This window comes from Molossus molossus, unplaced genomic scaffold, assembly GCF_014108415.1.
Source record: "Molossus molossus isolate mMolMol1 unplaced genomic scaffold, mMolMol1.p scaffold_m16_p_21, whole genome shotgun sequence".
Classification (NCBI taxonomy): Eukaryota; Metazoa; Chordata; class Mammalia; order Chiroptera; family Molossidae; genus Molossus; species Molossus molossus.
The window spans coordinates 38,250,346-38,266,072 of record NW_023425357.1 but is presented as its reverse complement, the minus strand read 5'-3'; the positions used below and the strand labels follow the sequence as shown (position 1 = coordinate 38,266,072).

Here is a 15,727-nt window from a genome sequence, read left to right as displayed (position 1 = left end):
AATGGGAACAGTGGTTGTCTTGGGATTTGGAGGATGGGGATTGATTACAAAGGAGCATGAGGGGACTTTGGGTGGCATGAGAAAGTTTTAACTCTTTATTTGGGGAACTGGTTACACAGGTGTAAACATTTGTCAAAACTTTGACTGTATATTATATCTGTGCATTTCACTATATGCAAATTTTACCTAAAAATGTATATATGACTGCTCAGAATCCAGTGGAAAAGGGTGGACCTTGTTAAACTCTTTTGTGTAGCCACTCCTCTCACCCTTGGGGGCAGCTTTCTGAAACAGGCAAGTTTTTCCAAACCCAGACAGAGAAAGCATGAAGCAGGTCTGGGTTAGAGCTGAGGAGGACTTGAGGCAGCCACCTGTCATGCTGAGAAGGGGACTGGGACAGGGATGTGGTCACCACAGACTGCAAGCAGATGCCCCTTCAAAACAAGTGTACGACAGGATGACGCTCCAACCAACTAAGCCACACCAGCCAGGGTTGTTTAACTTTTTAAGAAATGGCCAAACTGTCTTTCAAAGTGATGTTAATAATTTCCACTCCATCTGCGCTATATGAAAGTTCTACCTCCTATACATCCTCACCCGCATTTAAATAGTAGTGTCCCTTTTTATTAAGCCATTTTAATAGGTGCAGAGTAGTATCTCATTGTGACTTTAATTTGCATTCCTAGATGTCATAATGTTGAGCATCTTTTCATGTGTTTATTGGATGTTCATACACCTTTGTTAAATTGTCCAAATCTTTGGCCCCTTTTTAAAACTGGGTTGTTTTCTTATATTGAGTTGCAGTTTTGAGCCACATTTTAACAGATTAGAACCAGGCAGTCCTCTGTTCTAACCCCTACCTGGCCTCCTCCCAGGAAATTTGGGGTAAATCCCAAACACCAGGGCCTGGGTCTTCACAATCTATCTCCTCCCACTGGTCCTTAGCTCAGTCCTTTCTTCCACACAGGCTGCCTGGCCGCCCTCTGAACCTGCCAGACATCTATTACCAGCAACCATCTTATTCAGGATCCTCTGGACACCGTTAGTGTTTACCCACACACCCCCAAATAGCTGGGGCTTCCCCACATCTTGAGCTTCTAGCTCTGCTGTTGAATGAATGAACGAGCAAATGAGTGCCTCTTATCTAGCAGGAGAGGTCAGCAAAGTCTTCTCTGCGGAAATGATACTGCATTATGATTACAGAAAACTAAAGAATTGATCAGATAGCGAGGTGGAGAAAGAGCATTCCAAGCAGAGGGGATAGCATGTGCAAAGGCCCTGTTGCAGAAAGGAGCCTGTTTTCTTTAAGAAACTGTAAGAAGGCAGATGGGTGGAATAGACAGGGAAGAGAGGCAGCAAAGGGTTATGTTTTGCCCTATACCAAGAGCCTGAGCAAAATAGAAAGCTCCCAAGGTTTTTGGGGTGAGGAGATGAAGGTGACAGTTATGGAGGATTTAAGCATCCCTCTGGCTGCCAGGAGAGGAAATTGAGTTCTGCTTCCTCAGAACTGTGCAAGGAGGAGATAGGAGTGACCTGGGATCTAGTTGAGGCCTTGGTGGTGGTTGAGAAGTTGAAGGAGATGAAAACAATTTAAGAAGTAAAGATGTGCAGCCTTCGTGGTGAGGGTGAGGCTGAGGGAGAACAGGGACAACCCCCAGGCTCTGGCTCTTGGGGTGGAAAGATGGACGGCAGTGGCCCTCGCAGAAGCCCAGGAACAGCGAGAATGTCATGGGCTGGTCTTGGTCACACTGATCTCCTGACGCCCTGAAAACGTGCATGTGCGTGGACGTGGGCGTGTGTGTGTGTTGTGTTGTGTATAGGTTAAGAGGTGTGGGAGCACATCGGAATAAACGAGTGCAGGGGGCGGAAACAGCGTGAGGGGGCTGGGAAGCTGACAGGGGTCACAGCCGCAGGAAGACTAAGGAGTCTTGCTGTTTGGGCGCCTAGGGTTCTGGGTCCCGGACCTGTGCATGAGCATGAAGAAGCTCGTGTGTAGAGACAGCGAGTGTAGACAACCCTTCTGGGCAAGGACAGATGGGTGGGAGCTCCGACGGGGTGTTCAGTGGTGGCAAAAAGGTCTCGAGCCTCCAGAACAGAGGTGAGAGGAGAATGTGAGGAGTATGGGGAAACCCCAGGCCAGCACCGCGGCGGGTCCCGGGACAGGGCAGCCGGGGTCCAAGGGGAGGACGGGAGGAGAAGGATCGAGGGCGGAAGAGGGGGAGGAAGGCAGGAGCCGAGGAGGGGGCAGGAGGAGAGGCGGGACGGGGGCGGGGCGGCGGGGGATGCGCCCCTGCGCCGAGCTCGCCTGGCCTTTCTCTCCTTCCGCACAGTCTGGGTTTCCGCTTCCCTCCCGGGCGCGGGGGTGAGGGAGCGAGACAGAGCCCTGTCCGGCAGCCGCCGCCATGTGGCCCCCAGACCCGGACCCCGACCCGGACCCCGAGCCCGCTGGCCGCTCCCAGCCCGGCGCGGCCGTCCCCGGGCTTCGCGCCCTCCTCTGCTCGCTCAAAGGCCGCCTCCTGCTGGCGGAGTCGGTGAGTGCCGCGCGGCCCCCCGCCGCCGGCCCCTGGGCGGCGCCCCTCGCGGGCCCGGGGGGCTGGGGCCGCTGTCCGGACGCGCCCAGCCGACGCCTCCCCGAGCCCCATCTAGTTGCGCAAACTTGCCCACGTTTCGGACGGACTTGTTGAAGCCCAGAGCTCGGGACAGTGGGCAGGCGGGGCTCGAACCCGGGCCTTCCCAGGTCTTCAGCGCGCGAGTGCAAAGCTGGGGGCCGTAGGGGAGCCTGAGGAGAGGTCCCGCGACGCGCCGCCTGGGCCCCTGGAAGTGCGGCCCGGCGCTGTGTGACCTCGGGCGCCTCTGCCCTCTCTGGGCCCCGGGAGGAATCAGCCCACTCGGCCCTTCACTACCCTCGGGTCGGGGTGCCCTAGCCCGCTTTCCTGGGTGCAGGGAGGGCCAGCCGGGCCTTGAGCAGCGGCTGGAGTGGAGCCCAGCCAACTGGGATGGGGACCCCGAGATTGGGTGGGACCCCAGTAGCATTATGGGGGGACACGCAGGCTGAGGAGTAGGGGCCGGAGCCCAGCGGAGTGACTTCATCCCCCTCCTCCCCTTCCTGGTCGAGATTCAGCCGCCCCACCCCTGCTGAGCTTCTTCCTTCCCGCTCCCCCAACCCGAGCCAGTCAGGCCTTTGTCCTCAGGACACTGTGAAAACTCCTGCACTGTCCGAGAGTGGGGTGGGGGCTGGTCCTGGGCCTCCGCAGAGGGAAGAGGAGGAAGAGACCAGGCAGAGGGGACGCGGGATGAGGGGAGGTGGCACTTATTACTTAGATCTCCAGCAACTCGACAGCCCCTGTCTTTATTCCCTCTTTGATGACAAGAAACCTGACGCCAGAGCATCTTGGGGGTTTGACAGGTGGATCAAATGAGGGCCAAGTGATGGCAAGGACTGAGGGGGATGGGGATTTGAGGAAGGAGGATTCTGCCTCAACCTCAGGAGGTGGTGGGTGGTCCTATCACCTCTTCTGTGCCTAGAGTCAGCCCAGAGGTCACCAGCCCAGGACCTGCCCAACTCCAAAGTGAGGCACCAGGGCCCGGGACCCACAGCCCTCACTTCAAGGGGTTACCTCCTGGTTGGCCATCCCAGCCCCACCCAAGAGATTAATAGGAGCTACTTTTGGGGAGAAGCCTTGAATCCTCCATCCACTGAGGGGATCCCAAACCCACCCTACTCAGTCAAGGGGTAGCTGGCCAGAGCATAGAGGAGGCCCAGAACATAGCTGGGTGTCAGGAATCTCAGTATGGGAGTATGAGGAATGGAGAGGAAGGAAGGGTTGGCACTGAAGTTACAAGGGGAGCTGGTCCAGGTCATTCCTGCCTCTCTGTAGTCACCTCTAGTCTGCCCCCAGGCCCAAGCAAATGGGGAGGCTGGCATGGACAGGAATGGGGAGGAAGTGGCAACTAGGAATCGTCGTATGAGGAAACAGAAATCAAGAGGGGGATCCCCAGAATCAGGTTTTGGGGGGTGGGGAACAGGAAGGAGAGGGACACAAGAACAGCCCATGACAGAGTAAGTATAGCAGGAGCTGTGCACAGGCTGGGTTGAGTCCCTGCCTTCCTGGGAGGCCCTAGCAGACTCAGCTGCCTCTGTGCCCTAGTTTCCCATCTGTTCAAGATGGACTTAGCTACCCCCATAGCCATGTTCAGGACAGACGTTGGTGCCTTGGGGACTTGCTGGGGCTCATTTGTCTAAAGCAACCACAGTGCTTCCTGTGGAGCATCTGGGTATCCCTTGCGTGGCCCCCTGGGCCTAGTCCCTGGGCCCCACTCAGAACTATTCAGCCATGGACATGTTCAAACCCAGGCACAATGACAAAAATCAGATAAAAGCAAACACCCACAGGGCAGGGTTGCTTAAGAATGCCATATGTGGCATCAATCCTGGTGGCCTCTTATTAGCTGCATGACACTAAGCAATCACTTCACCTCTCAGAACCTCAGTCTTCTCATCTGTAAAGTGGGCTGTGAGCAGTCCTGGCACATGGGTGGTTGTGAGGATCCCAGAAGCCTCAGTGGGCACTAGCCCAGGGCACAGCCCTATCACCTTGGTCTACTCTGCAGCACACACAGTCTGCAGAACTACTGGGGGCCTCGGTGTCCACCAGCATCAGTTCCCACACACAGTGTATGGACGAGGCTACAGAGAACATTTTCACTCTTCTAGTTCCTCAATGCAGCTCTCCCAAAGACCAGCAGAGCCTGAAGCGTCAGTTTCAACACTCCTCTTCTGGATGTTTATTTCTTATTATTACTAAAATTTGCAAATATATTAAAAAGCCACAAAAGTTATAACGTTAACACCAATAGCCCGGCTGGTGTGACTCAGTAGTTGAGCATTACCCAATGGACTGAGAGTTCCCCATTCAATTCCCAATCAGGGCACATGCCTGGGTTGTGGGCGTGATCCCCAGTGGAGGGCATGCAAGAGGTAGCAGATCGATGTTTCTCTCTCTCACACTGATGTTTCTATCTCTCCCTCTCTCTCTAAAATAAAAAATCAATAAAAACATATTTTTTTAAAAAACACCAATGTACCCATCACCTAAATTGTACAACTGTTAACACATTGCTATATTTATCACATATCTATCCATCCACCAATCCATTTTGTTGTTCCATATATTTAAATTGCAGACATCAGTACATTTCAACTCTAAACACTTAAGCACTCATATCTTTAACTAAATTTAAGATTTATTTATTGTTTTTCAGGTAGATTACATTCAGTGAAAAGTGCAAATCTTATTGTAATTGGGAGTGATTTTTTGTTATTGTGGTTGATCCTCACCCGAGGATATTTTTCCATTGATTTTTAGAGTGGAAGGGAGGGTAGGAAGGGGAGAAAGAGAGAAAAATCACTGTGATAGAGAGACATCGATTGGTTGCCTCCCACACGTGCCCCAACCAGGGCCAGGGATAGAACCTGCAACCCAGGTATGTGCCTTTGACTGGGAATCGAACCCATGAACCTTCAGTGTACAGGCCGATACTCTAACCACTGAACACACCAGCCTGTGAGGGAGTGATTTTTTGGAATTGGTTCCTGCTTAGTGGGCTGCCTTTGAGACTGTGTAGGTTTGATTAGCCCTTGTTGGACATCATCTGAATTTCGTGGATTCTGCCATAGAACCTGCTGGGATGGAGTAGGGGTGAGCAGCCCCAGAGGGTGGCCTCCTGGGGGGCTGGACACACGTGGGAATCGGAGTCTTCCTGATAGGGAGCTGGCATGGGGTCAGGACTCAGGGCCATGCCCAGAAATACTGGGGGCAATACAGGTGTGAGCCTGGGCCCCATGACCAGGTTCTAAACCTAGCAGCTACGGAACTGAGGGCAGGTGGCCTTCTATACTGGAGCCTCCTCTATTCTTGACTGCAGGGTGGTTCAGAGGGAGCACTGGGTGAGGGGCTGTGCAAAGGTTCTGATTTCTCCTTCCCTCCCACCCAGGGTCTCTCCTTCATAACCTTTGTCTGCTATGTGGCGTCCTCAGCATCTGCCTTCCTCACCGCGCCCCTGCTGGAGTTCCTGCTGGCCCTCTTCTTCCTCTTCGCTGATGCCATGCAGTTGAATGACAAGTGGCAGGGCTTGTGCTGGCCCATGATGGTGAGGACTGGGGCCCCAAGAGGAAGCGGTTGGCTGGTCATCACAGAGAGTCATGCATTTTGGCCCTGCCCTTTCCTCAACGGAAAGGGTGTTTGCCATTGATTGGATCCAGGCTGGTAGACCTGGCTTCAGACGACCTGGGCCCCACCACTCAGCAGCCATGTGAGCCAGATCAGGGCCTCCAGGTTCCTCTGTAATACAGGGAACCCCAGACTGCATCCTTGCGCCTGGCCACCAGGTGGCGCTGGTGCTCCCACTAGGCCTTCCAGAAAGAGTCTCAGCCACAGGAATCCAAGCCATTTCAACATGGGCAGGGCAGGTTAACAGGACTTCCAGGATTTACTCAGACGCCAGCCTCAGACTTTGCTATAAGGAATGGGTCAGAGAGAAGGGACAGTAAGCCTGCACTTGAACCTTGGTCTCCTTTTTTTTAAACAAAGTGAGTTTAGAATTTTTTTATTTTAGAGAGGAAGGGAGAAAGTGAAGGAAACATCGTTTGGTTGGCTCCCACACGCACCCTGACCCGGAATCGAACCTGCCACCTTTTGGTGCACAGGACGATGCTCCAACAACTGAGCCACACCAGCCAGGGCAAACCTTGGTCTCTTCTTGACTTCATAACCAACATTCTTCCTGATGGGCTGCACCCTCTGTGTCCCCAATATAGGGACAAGTAAACAGAAACCATAATACATAAATGGATCTGCAACAAGTATGTAGCAAAGCGAGGCCCAGGACCAGATCCCCCCAAAGGGCAAGCAGCAGCCTGGTCCATACTCTGTCATCCACCGGGCAGAAGCCAGCAGCCCAGGTGGACCAGGGACAGGGCAGTATCAGCTGCTAGCAGTCCACAAGAGACATCTGAGGAGGAGGAGGAGTGGGGTTGGAAGGACAGGGTGGGAGCTCCACAGATGCTGGATCTGGGAGCCAAGCATGTGTCCAGGCTGCAAGGCCCACCCACCTCTGGGAACGGTGAGATTCCAGCCCTGTTTCTGCCACCTGATACCCTTCCAAGCCCTTCTCCCCTGCCTCAGCTCCCAGCTGGCCCCCTCCCCTGCTAAGCCCCCCTCCAAGGAGCTGAGGGCAGTGTGACCATCATGCTCCTCTCTCCCCAGGACTTCCTACGCTGTGTCACAGCGGCCCTCATCTACTTTGCCATCTCCATCACAGCTGTTGCCAAATACTCAGATGGGGCTTCCAAAGCAGCTGGGGTGAGTAGCTGCCCTACCACTGGGGATGCCCCCTTCAAGTTCACCCCACCCCTCTTAAAGCCTCAGATGCTTCTTGGGACACCCACTTAGCCTCTGGGGCATATTCTGTCCCTGCTTAGGCCCCCAAAGACCTCTTCTTGAAGATCCACTCTGCTTGAGCTTTGAAAGGCTGTTTGCCAGTGAAGTTAATAGCTCATTTTCCCATTTGTCATTAATGGGAGGGGCCTGTGCCTGCCAATCTAAACTGCTTATCCAAGCAGATAAAAACAGGCGGTGAGACTGGGGCAGCTGCTTCTCAGGCTCCTTTACCATGGACTCTCAGCTCCTGATGACACATCCCATCCACCCTGTCCCCTGTATCCCACAGGTGTTTGGCTTCTTTGCCACCATCGTGTTTGCAATTGACTTCTACTTGATCTTTAATGACGTGGCCAAATTCCTCAAACAAGGGGGCTCTGCAGACGAGACCACAGCCAACAAGGAGGAAGGTGGGTGGCCACACTGCCAGTTTCCACCCAAAACCTGGCTGACCACCCCAAGACAGGGCAGGAGCCCTGCTCTCCCCTGGGGACACTTGGCTGGTTTGAGGCTAATGGAGCATTTCCTCTCTCCCCGTGGGCAGGAAGTGTTTTCACAGCCTGGTTCTCATATCCCTTTCATGCAGCACTGATCATAAAGCTGGTCCCCTGGGAGGAGCACCATGCTCCTCAGGGCATCAGCCTTTCCAGGAAGGGCAAGCTGAGGGCATGCCCGGCACCTCCATCTCAGTTAAATGATCTCTGATGGGCCCCCAGGATAGCCAGTCAGTCACTTCAACTCCTGGACACTGTCCACTGGGCTGCAGAGTAACCCACATGCCCCCAGCCAGCGCCCCCTGCAGTCTGGCTTGCCCATTGCTTAAGGACCAGGGAACCAAGCTCTCATCCTTACCGGAAGAGCCCAGCAAACCCAGGCAAGTTGAGGCTTGTTCTGCTTGTTATATCCTAGGAGAATGCAGGTCCCTCCAGCCGTCCTTCAGCTCAGAATGGTTGTTGTGCCATTACCTCATTTTTTTTTAAATGACTGCAAATTGGATGGCTGTTTTTCCATCTGTGACAACAGTCATACCATATTTCTGATCACAATATAAAATAAGGATCGGGACTGGGGGGACTGAGACTATAAAATGGCCAAAAAGAGGCTTCCTGGTTTTCTAGTATATTTGAGTTTCTTGGAAATGTTTTCCCCATGTTATCCTGTTAAATTGTGGGGTAGAGTTGGGGCACAAATGTACTGTCCTGACACCCCAGGTAAGAACAGCTCAGGGAGACTGGGGGTGCATGGAGCCCCAGAGGAAAGGGCATTTGGACTCCCACCTCCATTTGGCTGCACCATGGGGGTGACAGCAGCTGCCTGTGGAGGGTCCCAGGCCCTCACACTAAGCAGACCCCACCAACAGCACTGTCAGCTGCAGGAGGGCCCTGAGCTCTGGGCTCTAGCCCATGGCCTGCCTGTGCCTCCCCAGAAACGGTTCCCAGGCACCACCAGCCAGGAAACTCCTGCCAAGCCTCCTCTTTGCTTTCCTTTCAGAGGAGAATTCCGACTCTGACTCCGACTGAAGGGCTGCCCTGCCCTGGCAACCCGAGCCACAAGGTCTTCACTCCTGCACTTCTGACCAGCTGGCCAGAGCGTGGCCTGGGGACCAGCTGTGTTGGGAGGAAGGCTGTGACTTCTCCAGAGGAGTGAGCCTCCTCATAGCCCCAAGGTGATGTCTCTGAGCCCAGCACACAAGACAGTGCCCCTTGGCTTAGCACATCTAACCACTCTGCAGAGGAGGGCATCATGAATATTCCGCCACTTCTCATTTCTGTTCCAAAGACCTTAAGCCCTTTAACCTCTCTGTCAAAAATAAGCACAAAGGGACAAAGCAGATAGAGCCTTGTTATCCTCATCACAGGAATATTTCATGCTAAGGTAGGGGTAATGGGATGACAGACAAGTAAGACAAACCTCCTAGGGGCCAACTGCCAACCCCCCAGCAACATTTGTCTGCATTTGCTGCCCGGCTCATGCCAGGCACTTTGTTGAGAATGAGCTTTCCAAGATTCTTTGGTTCAAGGAGCATCACTTCCTTCATTCTTTAAGCAAGGAGGAAACTGACCGTTACCTTTTCTCAGTGTCCTTAACTGACACCTCACACCCTTGGAAACCATGTCTTCTACAGGTGTCATGACTATTCTGGGTCTAAGACCATTTCAAAGAAAAGCTCATAAAGTGGCTTACCAGGTCCAAAAGATTAAGGGTACCAAATGATGAAGTAGCAGGGACAGTGTCCTGGGTAGCTGGGCAGGCCCAGCCAAAGCCCCTTTCCCTGGGGATCCACCAGCAGGCAACAGGCTCTGTGGTGCTCAGGACGACGTGCTCTAGACCCCAGAGCAGGTCTCCTGATCACCTTGTGAGAGGTGAAACGTGCCTTTGTGTTTACCTAAGGACCTATGTTGTGTATGTATCTTCAGTGGGATTTTGTAACTTTATATAACTTTTTTACACAAAAGCAGCTTCTTAAATAGCATTTCCTGTGACCCAAATGGCCTTGTGAAATGAGCCAGAGTTCTGGACCCATGTGGGGGAATTTGTAACTTGTCCTTCTCTTGCATGTGAATCTCCTACCCTGAAAAAAAACATCCAAAATGAATTAAACCAGACTGACTACCTGCTTGGAGTGTGTCTGAAAAAACCTTACACCACCCAGAGCAGTGCTGTCCAGTATCCTGCTTCAACACAGATTGGTCACATATCCGATGTGAATCCTGACAGCTCCAGGCTTCAGCAACAATACATGCACACTTGCTCCATGCCAGACACCCCACTAAGTATCTCAAGCATGTGCTCTTAGTCACTCCTCACACAATCCTGTTTTACAGTCCAAGAAACTGACAGAAGGTTCGGTAACTTGCCCAGGTCACCACAGCCCCTAGGAGGAGGCCCAGGGCCTCTCATGTATCAGGGCAACTTCCCAAAGCATCTCTCAGGCTGCCAGTCACTGGACTCTCGTGGTTGGAAACTGGTTGCACAAGGGACCTCAGAAATGGGTCCTGGAAAAGCCTGGGTCAGCACTTTGCCTGAGGCTGATGGGAAGAAGCAAGGCATTCTGTCCCAATTTTCACACACACGGTCTGAAAATGCACATGAAAGCTGAGTATGCGGAGGCCGAGAGGGGATTGTGGGAGTTTCTGCTCTACCTTATCAGCCCCAGCAAAGCTATCTGTCAACACCTATACCATACAGGTCTCATCCCTTGGACAGTGGTTGTGTTCAACCTCCACCTAATGGGCCTGTTCAGGAAGTGGTTTCACAGCCTTTGAAGGGGCAGCGGGTAAGTTCAAGCAGAGAAAGAGACAATATCATTTTTAAATTTCCATTTATTAAACAAGAACTCTTTCATGACAATTTAATACAATATTAGCGATTAGTGTTGAGAAAATTATTTCCCTCTACATACAAAAATACAGATTTAAACACTATGAAAACAATCAGGAACAAGTACCATGAAAAATTGGTCCTTCAAAAGAAATGGGGAAAATTGAGGGCAATGTGAGGCTTTATCTGCTGTTAGGGACAAACCAATAGGAGCTAAGGCTTTGGGGTCCAAAACCACTCCAAGAGGATAAAATCAAACACAAGAGCCAGTCAGCGCCAGTGTCCCCACCCCAGAGCACCCGTGTCAGTTTGAGAAGCCAGGGTGGGACCTCTGACCAGCCAACAGCATAAACTAAGTTTACCAAATGGGCATCACCTCAGAAAGCCCCACAGCTGTGCCTAAACTGTTCAAGGAAATAGACTCTTACAAAGCAAAGTGTAACAGTTATTAAATGAACATTGCTCCCCCAAAGAGCCACTGGGCCAATTACCAATGAGTAATCATGTTAGAGTTATACCACCTGACTTGACTTCCTTCGTTAGACAGTAATTACATATTCTGATCCTTTAGAAAGGACAAAAAAAGCTATTTTATATTTCAATAAATCCATTCCTTCATGTTGCAATGGCTCAGCTAGTTTCCTCAAAAATTTTCTTGATCAGATAGAATTCATGTCCTGCAGGGGGAGTGGGGAAGCAAAAACGGGCAGCTAGGGTGATATCATGTAGTGATTTCATCAAGCTCCTCAGTGCAGGGAATCTATTTTGTTTAGGCCCAAACCAGAAAGAGCCGCAGAGCATACCTAGGTCCACAAACCAATCAGATCCAGTGGAAGATGAGCCCAGGACCAGCGGAGGTACCCTAGACCCAGGCAGCAAAGCCAGGCCAGAGAACACCCTCTGGTTCACTAGCCCCAGACAATGGGCCTTTCCACTGGTTTAGATTCAGAGAAGGGAAGTCAGAGCACCAAGGATGTTGTTCTTTTTCTGTGGAGCCACTTTCTTCTCAACTGTCTTGAGGTGAGCAGTGGCTCTCCCAACTGAACAAGTGGTTAAAAAATGCCCAAAGCAGTTACACTGACTGAGAATTATTTTATAGAAATATGCTCTTACTCTCAGACTATTTAAATAAAGCAGAAACAAGATGTAGGAGAGAAAGCAGCAGAGAAGAGATAGGAACAGCCAGGGGTGGTTTTTGTATTTTTAAAAATACATATGAAGTTTAAAGAGAAAATGGCCAACATCAAAACCAGCATTGCTGAAAGCAATATTAAAAGGACACAATCTAAAATCATGCTACAAAAATATTGTTATCTGGTTTAACTAAATGTACATCTTTTTTTTCGATTCCATGATTAACAAGAGTGTTTATGTGACTGACACACGGAAGGCACCAAAGGTGAAGAGATTCTTATCTGTCTTAAAATATACAAAGACAGTATTACCTACTTTGGGAAAAAAAACATACAGTCATAACTGTAATAAATAGTTGTGTTTTTGCCATGGGTTTCTGAACCCCTACAAATTTCAACATATACAAATAGTTTTGATCCCTAGCATTCTCTTAGAGGAAACTGCATCAAATATCAAGTTACGAAAAGCACTAGTTTTATCCACGTACGTCACTTCATCATGAGGCAGGATTTGAAGACTCGTTTTTAAGTGGGTCCACAGGGTGAAAGAGTTGGAGGTGGTGGTCCTTCTGTGGGCATGGGCCAGTTGCGAGGTGGGAGGGGGCATCCAGGCATCCCATCCTCAGAGCCAGCCTTCCCCCAGCCCTTAGACCAGCCAGCTCTCCCTTCAAGCCCCAAATATTTGTCTTCCCTACTTCTGCAGAGATGGGAACAGAATCTTGAATCTTAAATCAATTCTGGAAAAGGCAGGAAAGCAAAATGGCCCACAGAGAGAAACAGTCATCAGTCAGACCTGGCCTGGTATGGGCACCAAATCCCCACACAGTCCTTATTTCCTGACCTTCCCTTTGGGTGGCCTTCCCGATAAAAGGAGGTACTTCCTCCTAGGTTTCAGATTATTATTGAATCCCATACAAACCCTTATCAAAATCAGTTGTGTCACACATTCTCTGCTCTGAGAACAATTAGGAAAAGAAACTGGGCCTCACCCTAATCCCATCAACAAAGATCATTTGAGACAATTTCCTCCTCTAAATGATAACCATAAAAGTTCCCATAGCTCATTAGAGCACAGGCTATTAACCCCTTAATGAAGTCTCCCCAGCCTTTGTGTGTAATCCATCCCAAACCACTCCAGGGTGTCTGAATTAAAGTCTTAGTATTAAAAATGTATACAACAAAGTAACCCTATGAAAAAGATGCACTAATCAAGGATTCATAATCTAAACTTGATTCTAGGCAAACTGCTGCTGATTCATTCAAACTCAGTGGGCTTGTGGGTAACTTTTCTTTACTCTTATGCTTATGGAATAAGATAAACTAGAAAACAATAAATCCCCGAGATTGAGAAATTATATTCAAATGGAATAAGAATATAGTCTAGACCAAAGAAAGGAAAATCTATTAGGCGCCCACTCCTCTGTTTCAAGCCTAAGAGGGTATAAACACTGGTTACTGGTGTGAAGAAAAATCAAACAGAACATTCGCTTTCAGAAGACAATTCTAGATCTAACAGATATTGGGGGTATTTTCTTTTAGAGACAGTTTCTAAATGAAAGAAATGTGAAGGTTCAAATATTTCAAATTACCTCTCAACCAGACAGTTATTATTTCAACACAATCTGATGAGAAGAGAGGAAGCATACGGTTTTGTAAAGAGCTGGAAGTTTACAAGGCGGTGTTTGGTCTCGCTCTAAGGTGGCACCCAAACCCGAATCTGAGTCATCTGAGATCTGCGAGGTCTCAAACCCAACACCAAGAGCCCCTGCAAAGTGCCAAGGCACACTGGTCCCTACGTTCAGCTCTTGCTCTTGGGCTGATTCTAGAACACAAGACCTGATTTCTCCAAAGACAAGAGGATAGAAAGGGAGTTAACCAAGAACATTTTTTTCAAGATTTCCTGTGTCAGTAGCCAGTCTAGTGTTATCAACAGTCCCACAGCAGAGAGAGTTTAGGTTTCAGGGCCCCCTTCTCTCATCTCTCAGACCTGCCCCTGCTCCCACCTCACCAGCCTATTGCCTCACTGGTCCTAAAAGTGGGTGCTGATAAAATAAGCAAGACCTGGGGAAGAGAGACCCCTGGGTTCTGCAAACTTCACTAGGAAATAAAAAAAGTGGTCTGTCTGGAGACCTCACAAGCTAATGGCAGTTCCTAGAGCAGGAAGCAAACTTTATATTTTGCTTGAGAGAATCAATTGACAGCAGCCCTCAACCTAGAAAGTGTTTGTGCCTTTTGCTACCTATTTAATGTCATACACGTGCCGACAGAAGAGTAAATACTTCATGTCCTCAGAAACTACCTATGACTTAATCTAAGTCTGAATCACACAAAAAAACTTCAAAAAGGTAGATGAAGCTGCAAACTTAAAAAAAAATAGGAATGGCCCTGGCCAGTACAGCTCAGTTGGTTGGAGCATTGTCCCACACACTGATGGGTAGCAAATTCGCTTCCTAGTCAGGGCACATGCCTGGTTACAGGTTCGATTCTTGGTCAGGGAACACACACAGATTGTGGGTTCAATCCCTGGTCGGAACACATACAAGAGGCAATCAATCGATTAATGTTTCTCTTTCTCTCTCTCTCCCTTCCACTCTCTAAAATCAATGGAAAACATATCCTCTGGTGAGGATTTAAAAAAAAAAGAGTAGGAATATTTTCAACTAAGTCACAAAGCTCTCACCAGAAGCCTCCAACACAGGGTGGAGGCCAGATATATTCCATACCCACCCATGGGCATAAGCGTTCCTGCCAGGGAATAATAATGGTGCCCAAAGGGCAGAGAATGTTGTCCACCTCCCACAGCTGAGCCCTCAGATCTGGGCACAGTACTCACTGGCTTCCCTGTGGCCAGGCTGGGCTCTGCTGATGCTGGCTCCTCAGTTCAAGTTGCCAAGGAAGACATAAATAAATATTGGGACAGGGCAAGCTACTACATCCTTTCCTTTTTCTAGGCAAAGGTAATCTCTCTTGAATGACTACTGCTGCAGAGTAAAAATCTAAAATAAAATACTATAAATCAAACTTCTCTTATGAGATTTAAATCTGTAAGTGTCTTGGTCCTTCCCCAGCTTTATATGCAGCCAACAAGTGTCTTCAGGCTTTCATGATTGTAATCTCTCTGTATAAAAAGGAGAAGGTATTTCCCTGCATGGCTCTGTGCGTGTAAAAGGAAGATAAAGGAGAATAAGAGAAAAAAATACCACATCCACCAAATCAGTGCCAAGAAAAACTTTCTCTGAAGATGTCAGTGATTGCACCCATCTAAAACCACAAAATGCTTGACGGTTCCAACCATACAGTCTCTAGGAATGAATTCAAATGCACAAAGCAACTGTAGTCCTCTTCAAGTTCGGCCCAAACTAGGAAAGCCATTATCATCCCACCAGAAAATTGAGAAACACTAAGATTGTCTCAGCCTGAAAATGCCCCAAAACAAACCGGCATTGATCCATACTGGAACTATTTCTTTTTTTTTATTGTTTTTTGAGAGAGAAAGGAAGGGAGAGAGAGATAGAAACATCAATGTGAGTGAGAAACATCAATCAGCTGCCTCCTGCACACCCCCTACTGGGGATCGAGCCCGAAAAATGTGCCCTGACCGGGAATCAAACCAGGACCTCTCAGTCCATGGGATGATGCTCAATCCACTGAGGCACACTGGCCGGGCCATCAGGCCATACTGGAACTATTAAATGCAAAAATACGTTTCCTTCAATTTGCAAAAAAAAAAAAAAAAAAAGTCTTGTACACAAAGGCAACGTAAGAAAATGCAGGTGTCTTTAAACCACCTGGACAAGCACATTTTCATAACTTCTCACCACCACCCTGCTATAG

At 49.5% G+C, this 15,727-nt stretch overlaps 2 protein-coding genes across 2 annotated transcripts in view; both read left to right on the top strand.

Annotated features, from left to right (window-relative positions):
- Window positions 1-1,594, top strand: part of CMTM2 (CKLF like MARVEL transmembrane domain containing 2) — a 32,920-nt gene extending 31,326 nt beyond the window's left edge. The window contains exon 5 of the mRNA XM_036276066.1: window positions 1,478-1,594. Within this exon, the coding sequence (XP_036131959.1) occupies window positions 1,478-1,594 (117 nt within the window). The remainder of the gene's footprint in view (window positions 1-1,477) is intronic.
- An 808-nt stretch (window positions 1,595-2,402) lies between these two features.
- On the top strand, window positions 2,403-10,057 carry CMTM3 (CKLF like MARVEL transmembrane domain containing 3). The gene is made up of 5 exons (XM_036274984.1): window positions 2,403-2,531; window positions 5,995-6,150; window positions 7,266-7,361; window positions 7,729-7,849; window positions 8,931-10,057. Exons 1-5 carry the CDS (start codon window positions 2,403-2,405, stop codon window positions 8,957-8,959), a joined length of 531 nt encoding a protein of 176 aa, XP_036130877.1. The 3' UTR covers window positions 8,960-10,057.
- Window positions 10,058-15,727: the final 5,670 nt, after the last annotated feature.

What these genes read in the sequence shown, in the direction of transcription:
- CMTM3 (XM_036274984.1), top strand. Translation starts at nt 2,403, where the DNA reads ATGTGGCCCCCAGACCCGGACCCCGACCCGGACCCCGAGCCCGCTGGC. An exon ending in GCTTGTGCTGGCCCATGATG is followed by an intron (nt 6,151 to 7,265) that starts GTGAGGACTGGG and finishes CTCTCTCCCCAG; the next exon opens with GACTTCCTACGCTGTGTCAC. An exon ending in GGGCTTCCAAAGCAGCTGGG is followed by an intron (nt 7,362 to 7,728) that starts GTGAGTAGCTGC and finishes TGTATCCCACAG; the next exon opens with GTGTTTGGCTTCTTTGCCAC.